This window comes from Parasteatoda tepidariorum, chromosome 5, assembly GCF_982258835.1.
Source record: "Parasteatoda tepidariorum strain Cologne lab strain chromosome 5, Ptep-v5.0, whole genome shotgun sequence".
Classification (NCBI taxonomy): domain Eukaryota; kingdom Metazoa; phylum Arthropoda; class Arachnida; order Araneae; family Theridiidae; genus Parasteatoda; species Parasteatoda tepidariorum.
The window spans coordinates 93,548,109-93,571,182 of record NC_141759.1 but is presented as its reverse complement, the minus strand read 5'-3'; the positions used below and the strand labels follow the sequence as shown (position 1 = coordinate 93,571,182).

Here is a 23,074-nt window from a genome sequence, read left to right as displayed (position 1 = left end):
AAAATTTAAGAGATTAAAATTACTGACATTTTTTAACATTATCTCTCAGGCTATTTAGAGCGAAATGACAGTTTGACCTATAGTCCATATTGGATTGACAAAGTTAGTAAACTAATTTTAAAACTGTCTCCAAAATGCCTACGCATTCTATAATTAAACTCGAGAAAAAAAAAATATATATTAAGCCTAAAAACGTGCCGAAAGAATTATTTTCGGTTAAATAATGTTACAAAACGAATCAGACCAGAACTTCGCAATTAGGCGAAACGCAACAATGTAACCATGACAAATTGGCTTTTTCTTTTCTATTTTTCCCACTACGGATTCCGATTTTGGAAAAGAAAGTTGAACTTCAAAAAATATTAAAATATGGGAAATTTTTAAATGCTTCGCTCTAAGCAAAAAAGTTTATGAAAGGATAAAGAGTTAAAGTTCAAAACTTACATAAATTTCGTTAATTACCCTTCTTTAACCCTTTCGCGCCGACTGTCACAAATACGTGCCAGTATAAAACCGTATCAATCAGGGTAAAAGGATAAAACTGGTAATCAAAGTAATTCTTCGCAGTTTATTTGTGGACGGAGTTATAATTGTTTGATTTATTTAATTCACCATTACTTTGTTCAAAATAAAAACTATTTAGTTATAGTTTGAATTAACATTGATTATATGTATGATTAAACTAACAATAATTAAAGTAAAAGCGAAGTCAGTCTGTCAAATTAGAAACGACTGCATTTAACCCGTTTTGTCCCGAATTTATAAATTGAAATGATACAAAAAGTGGTTTTATGGAAAAAGTGGTATAATATATTATCGAAATTAATTGGTTTTTCTACTGTTAAAGCATTCAAAAACTCTTTGATAGATCAAAAAGTGCTTGTTCCTTATAATTCTAGATCTAATCAGAAATAACTAAATCATTGTGGTATCTGAGAATCCTTTAATTCACCCAGATAAATGAAAATACTGAAAAGAGTTTCCCACCACAATGAATGTCTTTGAAAAAAGGAACTGTCCTAAATATATGACGCTGGGCATTAACCGGTTAAGTTACCGTTTTTTATTTAATTACGTCCTGATCCTGATTTTGTACGAATGCTTTTCTGAATCACCCGTCCCAAAAGGGTTAAAAATCCCAGTCCGAGAAAAATAACAGGTTTATTGATTAACATACATTTTGGGACATGCGTATTCAATTAAGGCTTATAAATTAAATAGAGAGATACTCACATTTTGACAGGCTTTCGCCAAAAGCCCCTCAGATCGGAAAAAGTTGTGTTTTATATTAACTTTTTTTTATGCAATGGTACACAAAATAGCTTAACACAAATTTTTCTGAGCTAAGAGTCCTATATTAAATCATTAATTTTGTTACCACCGCATAAAAATTTCCTCAAAACGCACCAAGTTGTCGTCTCTGCAATTGTTTAAAACTTGAAAACTATCGTTTTGGATAGTTTTTTTTCTTCCGTTTACATAATTATTGCCATCGTGACATGATATAAAAAAATTTTAAAGTCACGTTTTTTATTAATACTAGATTGCCAAGGAAGTCATTTCGACTGCTTTTTAATTTCAATTAGAAAGACACTAATGACACAATTTCTTAGAATTTTGTGATTTTTTGTACAACATATAATTTTTTTATTGTTAATATTTACTAATAACGCGTTATATAACTGTAAATAATATAGAGAATATTAGAATTTAATTTTAAACAAATTTCTTTACACATCCAATCACAATGCAGTCATTTTGACTGCTTTTGGGCGATATAGGTATACACTAAGTTTCAGTCTTTCTAGTGATAAAATTGTTTTATAAACTTTAACTGCAGTTGGAACATAATATTTAGAACTTTTTTACTTTTATCGTATCGGGATCATCTGCGTAGTTGATTGGTTCACAAATCCAACTAAATTGTCCCCAAGGCGGTATGTATGAATAGCTTCCACCCTAAAATAAAATTAGAAGGAAATCTATCATCAGTAACAATGCAACTGTATAAGTAATAATATAATAGATATCAAGAAATAAAATTTGATTATTTCTATGCGCGTGGCAACAGCAGGGAAAAATCTGAAAAGCGGTATCAAGTGCTTCTGAGGCTGTTGAAAATTTGTCAGGTTCCAATTTCTTTTTGGCTTTACGAATTAAGTTGGCCAATTTTAATAGCTAGATGTATTTCCCTTAAATATACGTTTTGAAAAATAGAAATTAATAAAAACTATTTGTTTCCTTAATCTTTCTCGACGTCATTTCGTCGCCATTTTGTTTAATAAAACAAACGATATTATTTAAATATTAAAGGAGCAGGCTTTAATAAAGAATTAATAGTTTCATAAACACAAATAAATGTTATTAAATAAATATACTCAAGAAACTAACGATATTACTTGATCAGAAACTCCATTCGCTTCAAAAAAATACAAATTGGAAATAACAGCCGACATGCTTCAAGAGACAAGTCTTTAAAATAGTCGCCTGCTTTTGAGAGCTCAAAAGCAGGCTCCCATTTTGTCTCTTGAAACATGTCGACAGTTATTTTTAATTTGTATATTTTTGATGCCAATGAAGTTTTTAATCAAGTAATTAAATATGTTTGAAAAGTTTAAGAAAAAAGAAAAAGTTATGATTAATTTAGTGTTTTTAAAGAGACAAAAAGTTAATGCACCTTATGATTCAATATTTTGAGAAATAGATAAGACTTTGAACATAAAATTTACTGGATAGTGGGACTCAATTATTTTCAAATTTTTATTTCTAGTCGAACTTTTAATGTGTGCTGATATTGTTACAATTTAATTAGCATATCTAATTATTAGTTTGAATGTTAGTAATAGTATTAGTAGTATAGTAATAGTATAGTATTAATAGCGTTCGGTTGATCATGACTTTTGTTTCTTTTTAAACCTGTTTTGAAATTAATTTTTCTGAACGTCAAGGTGAAAAGTACTAGTTTAATTTATTCATTTGCATTTGGAAAATATCTTAGTTAATTATAATATTTTAGTTTAGTTAAATAGTTATTATCAAGAACATTTTCTTCGTTTCAGAATCACACAAAGCATTAGATTTCAACTTTTTTTTCTCATTTGCGTAGCATTTTTAAATTTTACGAATTGTTCATTTTTTTTTAGCAAATCAAAAAGCTTCAGAAAGTACATTTTGTAATTTTACCCTTGAATTTATGACACCCGCTATTATCACAGAAAATTAGAAACTCTTTAAAAAATTCCATTTGAAATTAACTTCAGAGAAACTCAGACAGTGGCAATAAAAATTTAAATTTTTAATGTTAATATTTGAGGAATTGATTTATTAAAAATTAATGCTTTTATTTAAACATTAATTCATAAATAAATTAATAGTGCTTTATTATTTTATGCAGGGCTGCCAACTTTCGAAGCTTTTTGTAAAAATTTATTCTAGTGGCAGCTAAGTTAATGTGCAAATGTAATTTTTTTTTATTAATTTAAACTTATTTTCCCCACCACTCCATATAAATGATTTAAAAGTTCATATACAACGCCATTTTATTCCAGCTATTACGTAATAAAGCTTTTAAAATTATCAAAAATTCTGAAAGCTTTGGAATTTAACCCTTTAATGGGCCCTTTATTTCTAGTAAAGGTAAATTATTTTTTAAATTGAAGTTGTTTTAAGAACAGTAATTGATATAAAAAAAACTCATTTAGTTTATAAAAATGCCATTTTTTTGGTGATAAATATATTTAACATGACCTATTAGGAACTTACTGACTTTTATTTTTCTTTATTTATAAAATAAATTCTTTAAATGCTACAAACTTCAAAAGGAATTATGTATTTTATAACTTTTATGCGTTTTTTAAAAGTGAGAAATGGTTACCAATTTTATTCAAACTCACTTCAAGAAAGCTGAAGTTATTGAAAAATGGAAACCTAAATTAAAAGTGGTAAAACGTGGTGGTAAGTGTACTTACCACGGCCTTCAAAAGGGTTACATGTTTACATAAAATATTTTACAAAAAGCGCACAAGTCGTCAGACCATATTTTGTGTACTGCATATCTCTAAGTTGTAAGCATTGTTAGACTCAATCAAGCAAATCAAAAGCTATTCTCTGAGACTTTTTATTTTTATTTTTGCAGAAATGCAGAAAAAAATTTGAAAACTAAAGTGGTAGTTATAATAAAAAGTAATTATTTAATTTTTTACATTTTCTTGATTTGTTAAAAAATTTAATTTTCAACTTTAAAAAGATTATTGAAATCATAAAGTAAAACCTCCATTTAACAACCACTGTTCACATAATTCAGCTTTGTTTAACTCATTATGCTTAGCCTACGCACTTTAGTTTAGCTCATAGTACTTGCTCCCCCTCCCACCCAATAGTAATCGCTGATTGCTCTTGACGCTCAACGCTATATTGTCTTAAAGATATGTCGTCATGATTAAATTTATTAACAGGCAAAAATGTCCATAATTGAATAATTTTCAACGTATAACGTTAAGCGTATACATATTATTTATTTTGAAACTCACGTTAACGCATGCTGGCCTGCCAAAAAGTACGGTTTTGCAAAATATTTTATACAATGGTAAACATTTACAAACCAAAGCTTTCAAAATTTTTGACAATTTTTCCAACATTTTAAAAGTTTTACCGCAGACCCACAATAAAGCGGCATTGCATATGAACTTTTAAAGCATTTATATGTAGTGGTATGGAAAATAAGTTCAATTGAATAAAAAAAAATAATACATTAATTACCACTAGAATAACTTTCTTTCTTTTTTTTAAATTTTTTTCTTTTTCCCCCAACGGAATCGGATTTCTGATCCCCAAAATATAAAGGATAACAGCAATATGGTCTCCATAATTTGATCAGGAGAGCAATCCAAAGTTTGGTTAGACCTTTCAATGTTAATTTTATTTTGTGCGCATATTTGCAATTGCTATTTTTTAGGCAAATTAAAAAAAAATTTACTCACAATTATAAATTTCGTTTATCCAAATATAATTTCACGTAAAAAATACTTTTTTAAAACTATTTATTATTTGTTTTATGATAGTTGAAAAAATTTTTACATACCCGTGATCCGTCTACCACTGAGGATATACACTTTAAAGAATGTAATTTTACATGATTTAACCCTTTGCACTCGGAGTACTTTTAAAAGCTGCTTGATCTAATACCAGTACAATAGCATTTAAAATACACAGTATAATATTGTTATTATATAATTTTAAAATTCTTCAAATAATGTGGTTAATAATTATTAAAGTATAAAATTTCATAATTTTAAAGTGGTGACTGTTGATGGTGCCTCAGTGGGGACATCAGAGTGGAAAGGGTTAAATACAAAATTTATGCAAAAGCGGACGAATAGTTCCTGAGAAATCAAATTTTAAATATACCATTTTTTTAAAATTCGATTTCTCACGAACTATTCGATTGATTTCGATCAAATTTTGTATTTCACCACGTAAATTTGCATTCCTTAAAATGATGCAAAAAATAGTTTACCTTACAGTTTAAACTCTTTGCTTCTTTTATTAAATAAAATTGGGAAAAAATAATGAATATTTACTACAAATTATTATTTGCATGAAATTATCTTTGGATAAACTTATTTTGCAATTGTATGCAAAAATGTTTCAATTAGCCGTATAAGTTCCCGAGATATGGTGAAATACGCATAAAGTAAAATTAACATTATGAGGACAAATTTTCTGACCCCTCTCTTGACTAAACTGAAATGACCATATTTCCCAGATTGCGACAACCCCATATATTTTTGAGTTGAGAGATCCGAATTCGTTGAAAAAAGCTATGTTTATTCAAAGAAAATGTGTAATTGCGCCTGTGTAGCATAAATTATCATCTGCTCTTATTAATTAGAACATTTGAGGTCAACCCTTCGAACCATTAAGATCGAGACCTGTAACATGAAGATCCGATCAAAGTTATTCAGAGTGGTCCGTTTTCTATTTTGGACACCGTACTTTTACGGTCTTGCCGTGTTTTACTAAAAACTGCTTCACGACTCTCATTTCTAGCAAAGTTGATTGAACGGTTTTTAAGCAACAAAACTCCAAACTACAGTTGTAATTTTAGAACAGCAAATCTTAAAAAAAGGAACGATTTGAATGTACTTACATAAATAAAGAAGCCCGCTGAAAAGATGACCATTAAAATATTGTACCATACAATAAGTCTTTCAATCTTAAATGGCGGCCTGTCTTTCATCCATTGGGGACCCAAGACTTTGACAAAGTACACATAGGAAAAAATAATTGACAAAATAGGAAATGGACTACCGCATAGTGGCCAGTTGATTGTCCTGGTATCTGAAAACATATAAATAATTTAAAATTATTTTATTTTACACATCATGTTAATATTGTGTACTGATGGCTTACTTTTTTTTATCTCTTTATTTACTAAATGTGCTTTAAAGTGCCACTACATTGGGGTACAAATTTTTTGTTGTATTTACACAAGTATTCGATCTTGCCTAATGCTGGTGTGGGAATAAATTAGTTTTGTTCGGGAAGCTACAGATTTTTTTCAAAATGGTGTTTTTAGTATATCTTCCTAGAACCCATATTTTTTACTCAATTTTTTTCAAACTTTTGCTTACCCTTATTTTGATAGTCAGGAATTGAAATATGCAATTATTTTATTTTTATTTTACAACCGTCGTTGAACAGCAGACCCAATTTTTCTGGTTTACGTCAACTGTTCATCTCCGTAGCCTTGTAATTTTGAACCCAATCCAACAGACAAGGGAATTCTTGGATCAAGTATTGGGAGAAATTTGCCGCGTGGAGGACTTTAACTGATGGAACTAACCCGCATTAGCGTTACATGGAGAGGAAGACCGCGAAAACCTCCCACGGTTAGCCTGACAGCAATTGGACTGTAACCCATGATCCCTCTACCACTGAGGATATTTTACGTCAGCACTGTGGTCGGTACAAGCCGGATGCGGATTCATATTCCGACCAGCCATCGCTGGGGATTCGAACCCGGTTCACCTCATTGGAAGGCGAACGCTCTATCCCCTGAGCCATCGTGGCTCAAATATACAATTAAGATTGACACTTGGTGCGTGAAAATCAGATCCTTAAAACAAAGGTTATTAAGGTGATTCTTTTTTTTTTTTTTTTTTTTTTTTTTTTTTTGCACAGTAGGAAATTGTTGGAATAAAAAAATACGATTCAATAACTATTTCAAGAATTATGAATTGTTAAACTTGTAGTAAAAATAGCCATGTTGGCCTGCTGAAATGCAAATACAGAATTGGAATTTAAATTATGAGAGGACGATTTTGAATTGGAAACTTAGCTGGAGTTTTTTTTTTCCATCAAATTTCCAATTTGTTTGAAAGTTATCAAAATTTTAGGTGTTTTTCTCAAATTATTTTCCTTAATAATTATTTGCCCATTTTTATCGAAAATTTTATCACTCTCACGTTTTTTATATCATAAACTTGCCCTTGACGATATTATATGTTTCCAGGGATATGAATTATTAAAATTTCTAAATTGAAATTACAAATATCGAAATTAAAAAAAAAGTGTGAAGAAAGATAAAAACTGTTACAATGTGAACTGTTTTATATGATATAAGGTTATTTTCATAAATTGCACTCGCATATATAATGTATCGCATTATAAACAGAAATGTAGTATTGCTTTATTTCCACCACTCCCTACGTAGCAAATAAGAGGGGATAATAAGTATTCCTTCAAACGAGATTTAAAAAATCCTGATAGGAATACATTATTTAATTGCATAAGAAATGTAGCTTATCGAGAGAGACCGATATCTAATTTTAATTCAGCAACGGTAAAATATCTAAGATCCGATCAATAATCTCATGCAACCTATAACCGAAGTAATTGTTCCCCAGTGAAACTCGATCATTTATTCCTCACAATCGCACAACTCAATCACAACACTCAATCACACCACAATTACAAAACACTCAGTCACAAAACAATTACACCGGTAGCTGTTACAACTATTTTTACTTCAAAAACACCATTTCCGCAATGCATAACAAATGAAATGCATACAAATTTAAACATTCCTGAACATTCAATTTAAACTATTCCATTTAAAATTGATCTAGAGCATCCAAATCACTTAATCATAAAAAGAAGAAAAAAAACATGTTCATTTTGCCTTGCTAAGTAAACCCACATATTAAATCAAGATCAGGTAATTCATCATTGCTAGGAATATCGATAAGAAATAGAACATAAACAACAACAAGAAAAGAGATTATATTTTATTACATCAATTATTACTGACCAATGAAACCCGTTCTGAGTTATGTTTCAAACAGGAGCTGACCTTACGACACACATTAAAAACAGAAAATAAATATGGCTAAAAATATTCTATATCCGTAAGCAGAATATGTGACACATTTGTTTTAAAAGATGTTATCATCTGAAATATGGCAGTGGGTTTTGCAAATTAAACATGTACGTGAGGTCATTTTCAACTAACCACTGCGGCGAAAATTTGTTACAGTTGAGTAGGAATCCGCTAGTTGTATGCCAAGTTATTACTTCCTGAATAATCAAGAGTTCAAAGGCTTGAGTTAAGTACCATCAATTAATTACAGCTACAAATGTTGCCCGATAGACGAGATGTTTTATTTCACATTATTCTAAGAGGGAGATATTATTTGAGCTTTTTTTTTTCTCTTTCTCTTTTTTCGGAACAAAGAAAATTATAAAATAGTAAATAGAGAATGAAATTGGTTGAATAATAAAAGGGAATCTTTCCGTATCGTAATCTGTTGCGCCAACAACAATCGCCAAAGTGCCAAATAGATTTTAAACTTGTGATTTTTTTTTTAATATGTAGATCAGGGCTTTCCAACTTACATGAGGCCGGGGGCCACAATTAAAAACACAAATCAAATGGCGGGCCGCAACTTTATCAAAATGTTTATGTAGGACTCTTATGTTTGAAGGAACATTAAATATTACTGTCAGATTTTTACCAAGTTGTACAAAACAAAAGTATTGAATTAAAATAAGAAGTATATTTTTCAAAATATTTAATTGCATATTAAAAAATTCGGGCTACAATGACTTTAATGTGGACCTATAAATTAAACAATTAATGTGCAACAGATATCTAATTGTTAATTTGCATAGTAGCACACAAAATGTTCAATGACAAAATTGAGGTTTGTCTGCTACAACCACCAGAAAATAGATATTTGCATTTTAAATTCAAAATTTACAAATGTGTGTGTTCAAATTTAACTTTTTGAAACCACTCATTTTCGTCCAAAATGAGTGGTTTCAAAAAGTTAAATCGGAGAATTTCTTCGAGAAAATTTCTAATACACACATGCTAAATTATATTCACAAAATACAAAAAAATGAAATAAAGAAGAGCAACATACACGATTATTTTTGTATTTGAATAAATATTTTCTTGGATGCAAAACTTGAGAAACGAAATTTTTTGCACCATTAAAATTTATAAAATTTTTATTTCAATGATTCAAGTTCTAAGTTTTCAATTTCAAAATATTAAAATATTATTTCAAAGTAGAACATCAAAAAATGATATATTGTTTTTAAATCGTCCATCAGCTGGAAGTTTTTTAGCTTTGGAATTAATGTTACCTTCTAGCAACAAAAATTCCACAAGCAATGGCTCATAATTTATATTTTAGAGAGAAAATTGAGATTAATTACAAAAAAAAACCTTTATAAGAACAATTCAGGAAATTGTGTTCCCATAACCTTATACATATTTTAGATGGTCATCATTTAGTAAATACAAATTATGTAAGCCAACCCTAAGTCATTAAACTAAAAAAAAAATAGTAATCAGCAATAATTCAGTTTTCCCATACATAGTAATTATATCTTGTTTACAACGCATCACGAGTAATCGAAACAAAACGCTGTAACAACACAACTCTATAGAGGTTGCATAGTTTTTGGGGGATTAAAAGTCAAAGTTATTGTTTACATCTTTTCTTAAAGAAATAAAACAAAAAAAGAAAAGAAAAAAAAAACTATAAATCCTTTTCCTCTTCCACAAAAACAATTCAAGCGTTACTCAAAAAAGAACATGCTTCCAATAAACGATTGACCGAGATTGTTGAGGCACTTTTATTAGCTATCTCAGCTGCACTTGACCGACCGAGTTATGTTGGGAGCATGCTAATTGAATGGGAAATCGCAAGCACTAGGTTACGCACTTAGCCTTGCCATTGACAGAGGAGAATAGGCAATAAGGAAGACGCGATAAGATTAACGAACTCATCATCCACGCCCTCATACCTCTCTCTTTATTTATTTATTTTATACCAAGAATCTGTGGAATATAGTTGTATTTTCAGAAATTTATTTCACAGTGAGAGGAATAACTAAAAATTTAGATTGTGTTGTTGCATGCAAGCATTTTATTTTATTTTATAACCGTCGTTGAACAGCCGATTAAATTGTCGGCTTACTGAATAGATGTTTTTATGTTTAGAAATTCCAAAACAGGTGTCAGCACTTGATTTTTCTCTTACTGATAGGGAATGTATTTTATTATTATCACTTTAATTAACTGTAATTGTTACTTTACTTACATTTATTTATATTGTGATTTGAAGGAGGCGTTTCATTTGTTGGTTTAAATTTTGTACTTTTTAGTTGTGATTCCTTTTCAATTTTATAATGCTTTTCAATTGTGGTAAAGGTTATCTATTTTTGTCTTTTCATTATGGGGCCTCGGGGCACTGTTAGTTTTGGTTAAATCCACTAACAACAGAAAGGCTCCTGTGTGTTTGCAGGCAGTGTGTCCCCTGATGAAGTACTGTTTTGCAAACACACATTTATATTTTCCTTTTTTTTAATTGTAAAGATTTTATATTCGTCTTATTTCTGTTATATAAAACAAATTTGGTTTCTGCTGCCGTGTGTGCTTTTCCAATTTGATTTAATGTTTCAGAGTGTTTATTTACCTGCTATGTATCAAATTGACTTCGTAAAGTGAATTAATTTTATGATTAGATTACCAATAACTAGCTTAACCCCATCCCGCCCCCTGCAAGGGGTCATCCGATGTGCGCGCAACAGTTCAATCACATAAGCAAACATATTCAAAATTATCAAATTAGAGTTTTAACAAATAGGGAGAATATTAAATATGAAATCCAGAAAACAGCGTAACTTAAAAATGAACTAAATACAAACTAACGTTACAAAGAAAATAAACAATATCAATCAGAAGCATATCGCATCTTCAGTAGGAGTGCAAAGTTAATAAAAAGAAACAACTACACATGGTTAAATATTAAGATGTTTGTAACTCAGAATATAATCACAGCTGACAGAGCAGTACTTAAGGTATCAAGTTCCAGGAAAAAATTTTTTTTTTAAAACACAGTAAATGTATAATCAAAAGAACGTAAAAATGTACAAGCATAACCTTACGACTACCAATGTTCAACTCCGTAGCCTTGTGATTTTGAACCGAATCCAGAAGACAAGAGAACTCCTGATTCAAGTATTGAGAGAAATTTGCCTTTGTGAAGGACTTTTTGATGAAACTAACCCACATTTGCGTTACAAGGCGAGGAAAACCACGAAAACCTCCCACGGTAAGCCCGACGACAAGGGGACTCTAATCCATGATCCATCTACCACTGAGGATATTTTACGTCAGCACTGTGGTCGGTGCGAGCAGGATATGGATTTCGCATCGACCAACCATCACTGGGATTCGAATCCGTTTCACCTAATTGGAAGGCAAACTCTCTATCCCCTGAGCCACCATGACTCTGCCTGTAAGCATTAGTGATAAGCGATAGCAGAATACTTGCACGTATAAAATTTAATTTAAAGAGCCTAGTGAGAGGAATAACTAAAGAGAATGTGTCGCTTGTCAAATATTAAAACACAAGTGCTGAACGAAAACGTGCGTTTTAAAATTTAGTTCGAAAAGCCTATTGAGAGAAATAACTGAAACTTAAGAATGCGTCGCTTGTCAAATTTTAAAACACAAGTACGAAACGGAAACGTGCGTTTTAAAATTTAGTTAAAAAAGCCTAGTGAGAAGAATAATTGAAACTTAAGAATGTCTTGTCAAATGTTAAAACGCAAGTGCTAAACGTAAACGCGCGTTTAAAAATTTTAGTTTAAAATGCCTAATGAGAGGAATAACGGAAATTTAAGAATGTCTTGTCAAATGTTAAAACACAAGTGCTAAGCGTAAACGTGCGTTTAAAAATTTTAGTTCAAAATGCCTAATTAGAGGAATAACGGAAATTTAAGAATGTCTTGTCAAATGTTAAAACGCAAGTGCTAAACGTAAACGCGCTTTTAAAAATTTTAGTTCAAAATGCCTAATGAGAGGAATAACGGAAATTTAAGAATGTCTTATCAAATGTTAAAACGCAAGTGCTGAAAGTAAACGCGCTATTAAACATTTTAGTTCAAAATGCCTAATGAGAGGAATAACGGAAATTTAAGAATGTCTTGTCAAATGTTAAAACACAAGTGCTAAGCGTAAACGTGCTTTTAAAAATTTTAGTTCAAAATGCCTAATTAGAGGAATAACGGAAATTTAAGAATGTCTTGTCAAATGTTAAAACGCAAGTGCTAAACGTAAACGCGCTTTTAAAAATTTTAGTTCAAAATGCCTAATGAGAGGAATAACGGAAATTTAAGAATGTCTTATCAAATGTTAAAACGCAAGTGCTGAAAGTAAACGCGCTATTAAACATTTTAGTTCAAAATGCCTAATGAGAGGAATAACGGAAATTTAAGAATGTCTTGTCAAATGTTAAAACACAAGTGCTAAGCGTAAACGTGCGTTTAAAAATTTTAGTTCAAAATGCCTAATTAGAGGAATAACGGAAATTTAAGAATGTCTTGTCAAATGTTAAAACGCAAGTGCTAAACGTAAACGCGCTTTTAAAAATTTTAGTTCAAAATGCCTAATGAGAGGAATAACGGAAATTTAAGAATGTCTTATCAAATGTTAAAACGCAAGTGCTGAAAGTAAACGCGCTATTAAACATTTTAGTTCAAAATGCCTAATGAGAGGAATAACGGAAATTTAAGAATGTCTTGTCAAATGTTAAAACACAAGTGCTAAGCGTAAACGTGCTTTTAAAAATTTTAGTTCAAAATGCCTAATGAGAGGAATAACGGAAATTTAAGAATGTCTTGTCAAATGTTAAAACACAAGTGCTAAGCGTAAACGTGCTTTTAAAAATTTTAGTTCAAAATGCCTAATGAGAGGAATAACGGAAATTTAAGAATGTCTTGTCAAATGTTAAAACACAAGTGCTAAGCGTAAACGTGCTTTTAAAAATTTTAGTTCAAAATGCCTAATGAGAGGAATAACGGAAATTTAAGAATGTCTTGTCAAATGTTAAAACGCAAGTGCTAAACGGAAGCGTTCGTTTTAACATTTAGTTTAAAAAGTCTAATGAGAGGAACAACGGAAACTGAAGAATGTGTCGCTTGTCAAACGTGAAAACACACGAGCGTAACGGAAACGCGCGTTTAAAATTTTTAGAATAGCAGTAAAGTAAGACAATATCGCCAACAAAAAAAGAAGAAGAAAAAAAAAGAAAAAGAATAGATAAATAAATAAAACACTAATGCTACAGGATATCGGAATTCTTGCATTTTAAAAGAAAAACAAAAGTTCAAAGACAGTATTGATAGGAATAGCTAAAATTTATTAACATGTCGCCTGTAAAAAGTTAAATCACCAGAGCTGGGTGATATTGAAACTCCAGCACAATTAGAAATCAAGATTAAAAAATTTTAAAAAAAAAACCAAGTGAGAGGGGAATAGCTGAAAATTTAGAAAATATCGCCTATAAAATGTTAAACAATATTGCTTGATATTTTCGGAACTTTAATGTTAGGATAAATCTTCAAGAAGCATTGATATTTTAAAATACATAGCAATATTTTGCAATTTAACTACTTTACATCATTTTAATTATAAATATTAAATAAAAATAACACATTTTTAAAGATATTTTTCAACAAGACTTCTCTTAATATCTGTTACGTTGAATTAGTCCTTTTGATTTCTCAAACTTTTACTCCTAACTCATAAACTCCATTAAAAATCGTTTAAGTTTTACAATTAAGTTTATATATCGTGCTCTAAAGCGTTACTGCTCTAATAGTTAGTAAGTAATCGAAATTTGTCGACAAATTAACCTAATTTTAGAACTTTCACAATAAAAAACATTGACCACATTAAAAATATTTATTGCTTGTCGGCACTTTGAAAGTTAAATGCATTTTGCATACGCTACCACTTTGATAAAAAGCAAGGAAGCATGACAAATCCTTCAAAAGTATTTGTGAAGGAATAAAAACAATTTAATACACGCAGTTTACCAAGTTTTTTCGGTTTACAAAGATAGTATATCAATTGTCGACCGATTTCTTCATCGATTATAGCTTAATTGAACCGTAAAGTCAAACCAATAAACGGAAGAAAACAAAAAACACTGTTTCGCATCATGACCTATTATAATTTAAGGCGAAACATTAAAAAGTCATGTATAATAAAGAGTTAATTATTTCCCTCGTGTCTTGCAAATTTAACCTATATGTGTTTAGCGTTCATTTAGTCCTAATTTGGAATAACATATAGGTGCCTGGGCCGTACAGCGGCCCTTATCCCATTCATTGTGTTTGTAATTATGCAGTGGGTTGAGATCATTTTGGTTAGCAGTCGCTATGGTTGCCCGAGTGTTCATTTTAAAACTAAACTAAACTCAGTGGCGCGACAGCCCATAGAGGGCCGAGGCCTACTGTGCCCATCTCAATTTTCTTGACCTTGGGCTCTGGGGTGCAGGAGCAGATGTTCCGGTAAATTGGTCAGCCAAACGCGAAATCTCCAGTGTTTAGTTCCCAAGCATGCTTGGTGCTCACTTATCGAAAGGATGAAAGGCTGAGTCACATAAAGAACATAAGGGTGAAATAGTTTTCTGAATTTATAACCATAACCATACCATAACAATTGTTTATAGAGATCGAAAATTTTATTTTGTCAGGGTGGCAACAACAGGGGAAAATTTAAAAAATAGTTACACATGTTTCATTAAGGTTTTGAAAATTTTAAATGTTTTAATTAGCGTAAATTTTTTATGGTAAACCTTGCGTAAGGCATAATCTTGTCTAAAAATTCTATTTTAATTACAGAACTCTGATATTCAGTATTATTACGGTCTGGAAGAATTTTTAAAAGAAGGTGACAAATTTAAAAACCATCGAATTAGTATAACAGAAATTTAAACTAATCTTCTTCTTGTTGTAGTTGTAGTAGTTGTAGTTCATTTACGTCGCATTAGAGCTGCATAATGGGCTATTGGCGACGGTCTGGGAAACATCTCTGAGGATGATCCTAAGACATGCCATCACAATTTTGATCCTCTGTAGAGGGAATGGCACCCCCGCTTCGGAAGCCTAACGACCTGCACGCGAAGTCGAGCACTTTACAGTAGCACAGTTTAACGAGGACCAATACCGCACACCCTCGGTCCCTACGCAGACTAATCCAAGTGGTCACCCACCTGCACACTGACTGCAGCCAGTGATGCTTGACTTCGGTGATCTGCTGGGAACCGTGTCTTAACGACCAGTCCGCTGCGGGACTAGACTAATCTTCTAATTTATACTTATAATCTACCAATAGATAAGTCTAAATTAGCAAGTTTCATTGGTCAAACCATAATAACCAAAGCATAACAAAATAATCCTTAAAACAATTGGGTACTTGCAACTAGAGAGGAAGGTGTCTAACTATGTCTAACCATATGATTTAAATCAGGTTTACTTGATGGATACCTGTGAGTGACGTCACACATGTGGGTCGAATCTCATTGGCCCCTGAATCGACAAATGCAATGATGATGTCACTTTCAGGTATCCAATTGTTTAATAAAAATGAGTAGTAATGCTTACCACTTTTTGACATCATCCATGTGTAAAACTCAAAAGGTGTTCGGAAGCCTTGTGCAACATATTCCATTGTGAATTCTTCGAATCGAAGGAATTAAGTCCCTCTTTTCTGGTAAAAATTTATCTGAAATCAAAGTTAAGGAATAAATAAACAAAGAAGACATATGAAAAAAAAAAATCTATAAATTTTCGAAAATTATAAATTCAAACATCTACCGAAAAAAATTGTTAGTGATTATGGTCCTGTGTTGAGCAAAATGTAATTGATTACAGTAATCAAGGTAGCGTTGACTAGGAGAAAAAATCGTGAATTTTTAAAAAAAATATGAATGCAAACTTTAACTGATAAAAGCTGATGGTGATTATGGTCCAGAACTGATCAAATTACAATTGATTATAGTAATCAAAATAAAATATTCCTTGAAAAAAAATTACTGTTATTGATTACGGTAATTAAGATAACATTGGCTTTTAAAAAAATATCGTGCATCTTTCAGAAATTATGATTGCAAGCATCAATTGATAAAAGCTGTTAGTGAATGTGGTTCGGAGATGAGCAAAATTTTATTGATTACAGTAATCAAGCTAACGTGAAACCGGGATTACTAGCAATTAAAACTGCTTTTGTAAACAAAATTATAAGTAGCATATGGTTTTTAGATTAATTTTTTATAGGTGGAAAAGAAAGGAATAAATATAATACTTGATTCCTAAAGGTTCGCCAAAACTTTAAACTATTAGAAAAATTTATGCTTAAAAAAACACCCCTTGTTTTCACAAATTGATCAAAAAAAATTTCATTATCACTCACAAGTTTGGAAATTTATTTTATTTTACTTTATAACAGTGGTAGAGCAGACGACCCGACTCTGAGTTATACTGAGAGAAAAACCGCGAAAACCTCCCTCGGTTAGCCTGATGGCTAGGGGAATCTTACCCATGATCCGTCTACCACCAAGGATATTTTACTTTAATACTGTGGTCGGTGCAAGCCGGGTGCGGAATTCGTATCAACCAGCCATCGCTGGGATTCGAACCCGGTTCAACTCATTGGGTGGCGAGCGCTCTATCCACGGCTCTTGGAAACTTATTGTATGCATAGAAGTCTGATACACTTGTTGAATATTATCTAAAAAGGGGTGCACAGCTAACGGCCCGCAAAAGTTTCTAAACACAACAAAAAAAAATTTCGAAACTTATCACTTTTTGACGGGCTCAATTTTCACACATTCTATTGTAAATCTATGTTGTATTTCGATCACATTTTCCGCAGAAATTACTTTGGATTTCCGCAGGATTTTTAAGAAACTACAATATCTTTACAATGCTGCCCACTTGCACAGCCGCTGAGAAAACATTTTCTTAGTGGTCATCGCGTTTTGACGCATTAAATCTTCAATTTAAATTTTTTTAAGAAATTTTAAACTACCACTTCAAGTCAGTAGTTAAAAAATATTTAAATATGATCTATTTTAGAACTGTGTGTTTTTTTTTGTAAATTTGTAAATAGTGTAAATATTCTTTCTTTATCTTCAATTTGTTCCCTTTATTATGTATCAACTTGCGATTTATTTTTATGTATGACTCAGACTTGATTTTATCAATTTTTGTTCATTCTGAGATATAACTTAATGTTAACGCAGTACCTCCCTTCCCTTCCACCACATATTATTCAATTTAGATGAAAGAGCAGATATCCATACATGGACAGGTACTCTGAAAAACTTGATTAGTTAGTTAGAACTGTGTGTTTAAATAGTTGAGATTTTAAAAATGCTTACAACTTTTATTGTTGTTTTACTATCACTTAATAAAACCTTCTTCAGCGACCGTAGAAGTTGGCTATTATATCTTTAATATGATATTACGATACGCGATTTTCGAATTTGAGTAATCACATTTTAACTCGTTATTATTTTTGCCGATTACGTTATAAATCCAATAGCTTTTTCAATCGTTTTTTTTTTTTGGTAATTATAACCGATAATTTCCATGAGATTTTTAAAATCCCGATACATTTAATACAATATTACGTCTCGTGAGTTATAAATCGCACATTAAATTGATCATATTTTGACGCTGATAACTAGTTAGCAACCATTTAAATATTTTTTGACGAAACTTTGAGAGCTCTGCATAATAAGAAAACAGGGTTCGTAGCCAGATTTTTTAACAAGTAATAAGCACCTTTTAAGTACTTTTAAGCACTCAAAAAATATTTTTAATCATTTCCAAAAAAAAAATCATAATTTGGATCTGTGCAGTTATAATTTTTTTTTCTAAGCTCTTTATTTATAAACATAAATCAATAAAATTCAAAAACTTCACAAAATCATGATCTAGTTTTTGATACATATTGCAGAGAAAATTATGAAAATCATGCTTTTTTTGTAGCCTAGAACAACAATGGCTACGGCAAGGAAAAAATCTCTTTTAAAAAGATAGAAAATTAAGCACTTTTTACACACCCCGAATTAAAAAAAAAGAATCTTTAAAGCCTTTTAAAAAAGGTAAATCAAAACCAAGCACCTTTAATCACTTTTCAAAAACGAAACACACCCTGGAAAATGTTATTTATTTATTTTATCTCAACTGCTGTTGGCAAACCATTGCATGCATTTCAATAACTTGAACTTAAGCGATGTTACAGCTTAATGATGGTTTTTTGGATGCTAATGAAACTTAAACAAATTTCTGCTTTTTTTTCCATCGATTTAATCGTAATTTCATCACGACTAGGAAAAATATTGACTGCTAAATGTTGCCATTAATCAAAACCCTAATAAATAAAAAAATAAAAAAATAACTTCAATATCCGGAAGTGGAAAGGAAACGTGATGTTGGCAGGAAAAGTAATGATTTAATACATTTTTGTTAGAATGTCTTCCTCATATTCGTTTGCAAACATCTTAAGTAGCCTAATGTAAGTTGACCTCATCTTGACACCATTCACGTCGTAAGTTAAGGTTAAGGTTAACTCTTTTGAATGCTCATTCATTCATATCACTCAGTCATGAAAAGAACCACTTATCATCTGCTTTTTTGTGTGAAATCGAGTGTAAAAAAATAACACATTGTTTCTTTTCACACACACAAAAAAGATAGTTAAGCTTCAAACATCGTGAATTTGATTCTTAAATGAATTATCACGTAGAACCATTCATGACCTAATTCTGCTACTCAGACAGATTATTTTGCTCACTTTAAAAATAAAAATAAAAATTAAAACCTGGTTAAAACCAACGCCTCCTGGACTGAAAACCTCCACACGGTAATTTTGATACAAATTGAAACTGAATAAATTTTGATACAGTTTATTAAAGAATAAATTTTGATAGAAATAGAATGTTTTTAAATCGTTTTTAAGAGCTTCTAACTATGAGTATTTGTCCATCTGACCTTTTAAATATTAGTTTATATAATTTATATGTACTGTTGACCAAAAAAAAAATTCTTTTGAATCTAATTTATTAAAACATTGATCAAAATACTTAGTTACAACTAGAAAATATATTTTCTTGGAATACGGAAATTCCGTAATAGTTAAAAGTAAAGCGTTAAAGCAGTGATCCCCAACCCCAGGGCCGCGGACCGGTACCTGTCCATGGATCAAATGGTACTGGGCCGCCCAAGGAACATTAAATTATTTCTATTTGATTTAATGTGGTATATTTCTCTCGGGTTTGTGCGACTTTCTATGGGCAAGAGGTTTACTGGGAGCTGATATAAAACTTAATCTGAGCTTATATTAAAACTGAGATACAACACCTCCTATAACTGAAAACCTCCACACGGTATCATATAGGTAGTCCGATTAGACCACTATGAATGTAAACCAATTTACGAAAGAGCCATTTAATATAAAATCTAGTAAAACTGAGAAAGTGGTAGCAAATATATGTCTAAAGATTTTTTTAATTTATGAATATGATTGGTTTGCTTTATTCACTTGTCCACCACTACAGATTCAATTCTCAAATATAAATTTCGCACAATTACTTTTAAAATAGCAGGGTTCCCGCGGTCTTTAAAAAGTTTTAGTAGGTGGTAGTAAATTTAAGTCATTACTAGAAGATATTTCCTAATTTAATGTACCACTTTATTGATAAGTAGTTTAGAAGCCGGAATTTTCATGCATGCATACTTACTGTGGAAAACAACTTTAAGTAGTCATAAGTCTTTGAATCATTTAGAAATAGTAATGTGTAAAATCCCTATAAATCAAATTTAGAGACTACCACTGGAAAATATTTATCCGCTGTTCGGAGCAAGTTACCTCTGCACGTTGCACAACCGCATCATTTCTGAATGATGCAATGGTCGCAACGTCTCGTTAAAAATAAAATAGTGATTGGAAAACTACGATATTTCTCACATATTTTTATTGATTGATTGATTTGTTCATTTACGTCGCACTAGAGCTGCACAATGGGCTATTGGCGACGGTCTGGGAATCATCCCTGAGGATGATCCGAAGACATGCCATCACACTTTGGATCCTCTGCAGAGGGGATGACACCCCCGCTTCGGTAGCCCGACGACCTGCACGCGAAGTCGAGCACTTTAGGGTAGAACAGTTTAACGAGGACTAATACCGCACACCCTCGGTCCCTACGCAGACTGATCCAAGTGGTCACCCACCCGCACACTGACCGCAGTCAGTGATGCTTGACTTTGGTGATCTGCTGAGAACCGTGTCTTAACGATCAGTCCACTGCGGGACCACATATTTTCATATAAGACGTGATATTGTAACCTAACACGGTATATTAACAATTTAATTAATAATATATCGCTCTAATACTGTTTTCGGTGTTATTTTAAAATTAAGGTTAAATCTAAGAATTAAATATTTTGTTAGCTTTGAATTAAATTCCACCCCCACTTCTAAAAAGAATCAGAAAACATATAATAAAAGTAATATCTAGCCAATACCTGATTGGCAATAACCTACAGCTGTGGTGTTGTTGCATTTATACAAAAACTTGTTCTTGCATAATTCGGGTATAGAGATTTCAAATCTGAACTTAGCTTTAATTTTTTTTGAAAATGACATTTTAAGTTTATTTTTTGTCGAAATGTACAGGTTTAAAAACGTTTTATATGTTAGGAGTGAATACATACGTATAACGTTAACGTTATATATAACCCGTTATGAAAAACGGAACGTTATGAAAAAAATTTATACATAACATATGTTGCGACAAATTTCTAAGAGAGCAAGGGCACATCATCAAGATAAAGTTGCGCAGGGACCCATAAGCAGATATGCCCACGTGCGCAGATAGGGGCGCTTCCTCTATAATGACCTAGTCAGAAGCATATGAAGAAAAAGTTAATAATAAGAGATATACCCCAAGCGGCGTAAGACGACATCTCTGAGTCTAGGTTCCTATGCGATTTTAATCCTAAGGATGCGCCTTAACAGCCCTAGAAGTTTGTCGCTACATTCATGCGAAACTCGTTTTTTCATATAACATTTTAAACGCGTAAATAACACGTACATAGACAAAAATATACTAAATACGTCATTTAAAGCACAGTAGTTTGGACAGAAAAACTAATTACAAATTTAAAATCAGAGATGTGAAAAATCCAAAACCCGTTAAAATTCCGCTCATTCAACAGCAAAAAAAATTGTTTTTTACAGTATTATCAAACTAAATTAATATAGCAACTTAGTAACACAAAAACAATTACTAATTTAGTAACTCAAAATCATTTGTTTCCATAATTAATTCCATTACTAAGAAAATTATTGCTTTTGTGGAAATTTTCTAACTGTTAGAGCAGAAAGTCTTAAGTGGTTATAAATACCTCTAAAAGCGTCAGGTCAAATGTTCCGTTCGGACATTTTCTTCATTCTAAACTCTTAGTTCCGGCAAAAGAGTGAATTTTTCCACACACACGTAAGAACAATGTAGAGAAGGCAATTAGTGGCCCGAATTATCGCCATGCATCTAGCTTGTTTACCTATTTCGTCGTTTATGAGAGTCCGTGACTATTGAAGACAAAAGGTTGTTTTGCGACTCGTTTTTTGTCAGAGAAAATCATCTATTCCGAAAGATTTACTGGGCCATCGGTCACACGTCACTGGTTTAAAGAACATCTAAAAATTGGTTCAAGTGTATCTCTTAGACCAAGTTAACCGTCACAACCGGAATAAAAGCAAGTGATTTATCTACGAATGGAATCTGTTTATACATTGTCTTTGACTTTGGGGATCTTTAGATATTAATCGGTTTAGTACCAACTTATAGCTTTTTTTACCATAATCAATTTTTGACACCATCTTATTACATTTTTCAATTTTTTTTCACTGTTTATCATTGTTTTAATATCGATTTACCTATTTAATCTTTGTATTCTGAGTACCTAGCCCAGAGGGCTATCTGCTTCTTCAGGGGTGAAAGCGAGACGGAAACGAGGAAAGGCTGGTAATAAAACCATTTCAGTTATAGCTAGTTTTCAAAAGCAGTTTACTTTTTTTCCCTTCAAACTATTCAGCAATATGTACTTTAACATGGACTCATACTCATATGTTGTAGTTATCTCATCATCAACCCCGCGAGGGGCTCTTACTAATTCATCTGAGTGGGAATGTATAATAAATCGCCGAAGCGCAATTGAATGGTGAAAGTTGGAGCTCAGTAACATTTACTGAGAGAAAATTAAAATAAAATAGCGAGATTAAACAAACAAATTTAAGAGAGAGAAGAGGTTTTTGTGGCAGATTGTCTAGCCTCCCCCCCCCCCCGAGGTATTACCCCCTAGCTTCGCAGGTGCACAGTAGCCACATAGCCTCAGAGAAATAGGAAAAATACATGATAATAAATGCGCAAAAATATATACAAGTATTTACAACTATTTACAAAATTTACCCCATCTTATAGGAAAAAGGCGAATATTTTATGTTGTGTTTGATGAGCTCAAAATCAAAGTTTTTAAAGTAGTTTCACGTATGACAAGAGAGTGCATCTCTGAAGAAATTTGCACATAGTTCAGCTATGTGTTCATCTATTTTATTTATTTTTAAATCTCTTTTTATATCTTTCATTCTCATGGATCTGGGAGCTCCAGTGAAGTATCTGAGAAATTTATTTTGAGT

The 23,074-nt window shown here is 31.5% G+C and overlaps 1 protein-coding gene across 2 annotated transcripts in view; it reads right to left on the bottom strand.

The window, feature by feature from the left end:
• LOC107445008 (very long chain fatty acid elongase AAEL008004) overlaps positions 1 to 23,074 on the bottom strand; it is a 49,164-nt gene that overhangs the window by 12,306 nt on the left and 13,784 nt on the right. Inside the window, exons 1-4 of one of the 2 annotated variants that reach the window (XM_043042239.3) lie at positions 21,784 to 22,066; positions 15,970 to 16,090; positions 6,149 to 6,339; positions 1,870 to 1,959 (exon numbers count right to left, since the gene is read on the bottom strand). In XM_043042239.3, the coding sequence (XP_042898173.1) occupies positions 1,870 to 1,959; positions 6,149 to 6,339; positions 15,970 to 16,036 (348 nt within the window). In that variant the 5' untranslated portion in view covers positions 16,037 to 16,090; positions 21,784 to 22,066. Of the gene's footprint in view, positions 1 to 1,869; positions 1,960 to 6,148; positions 6,340 to 15,969; positions 16,091 to 21,783; positions 22,067 to 23,074 lie in introns of those variants that run through there. The other variant, XM_043042237.3, reaches the window with a different exon arrangement.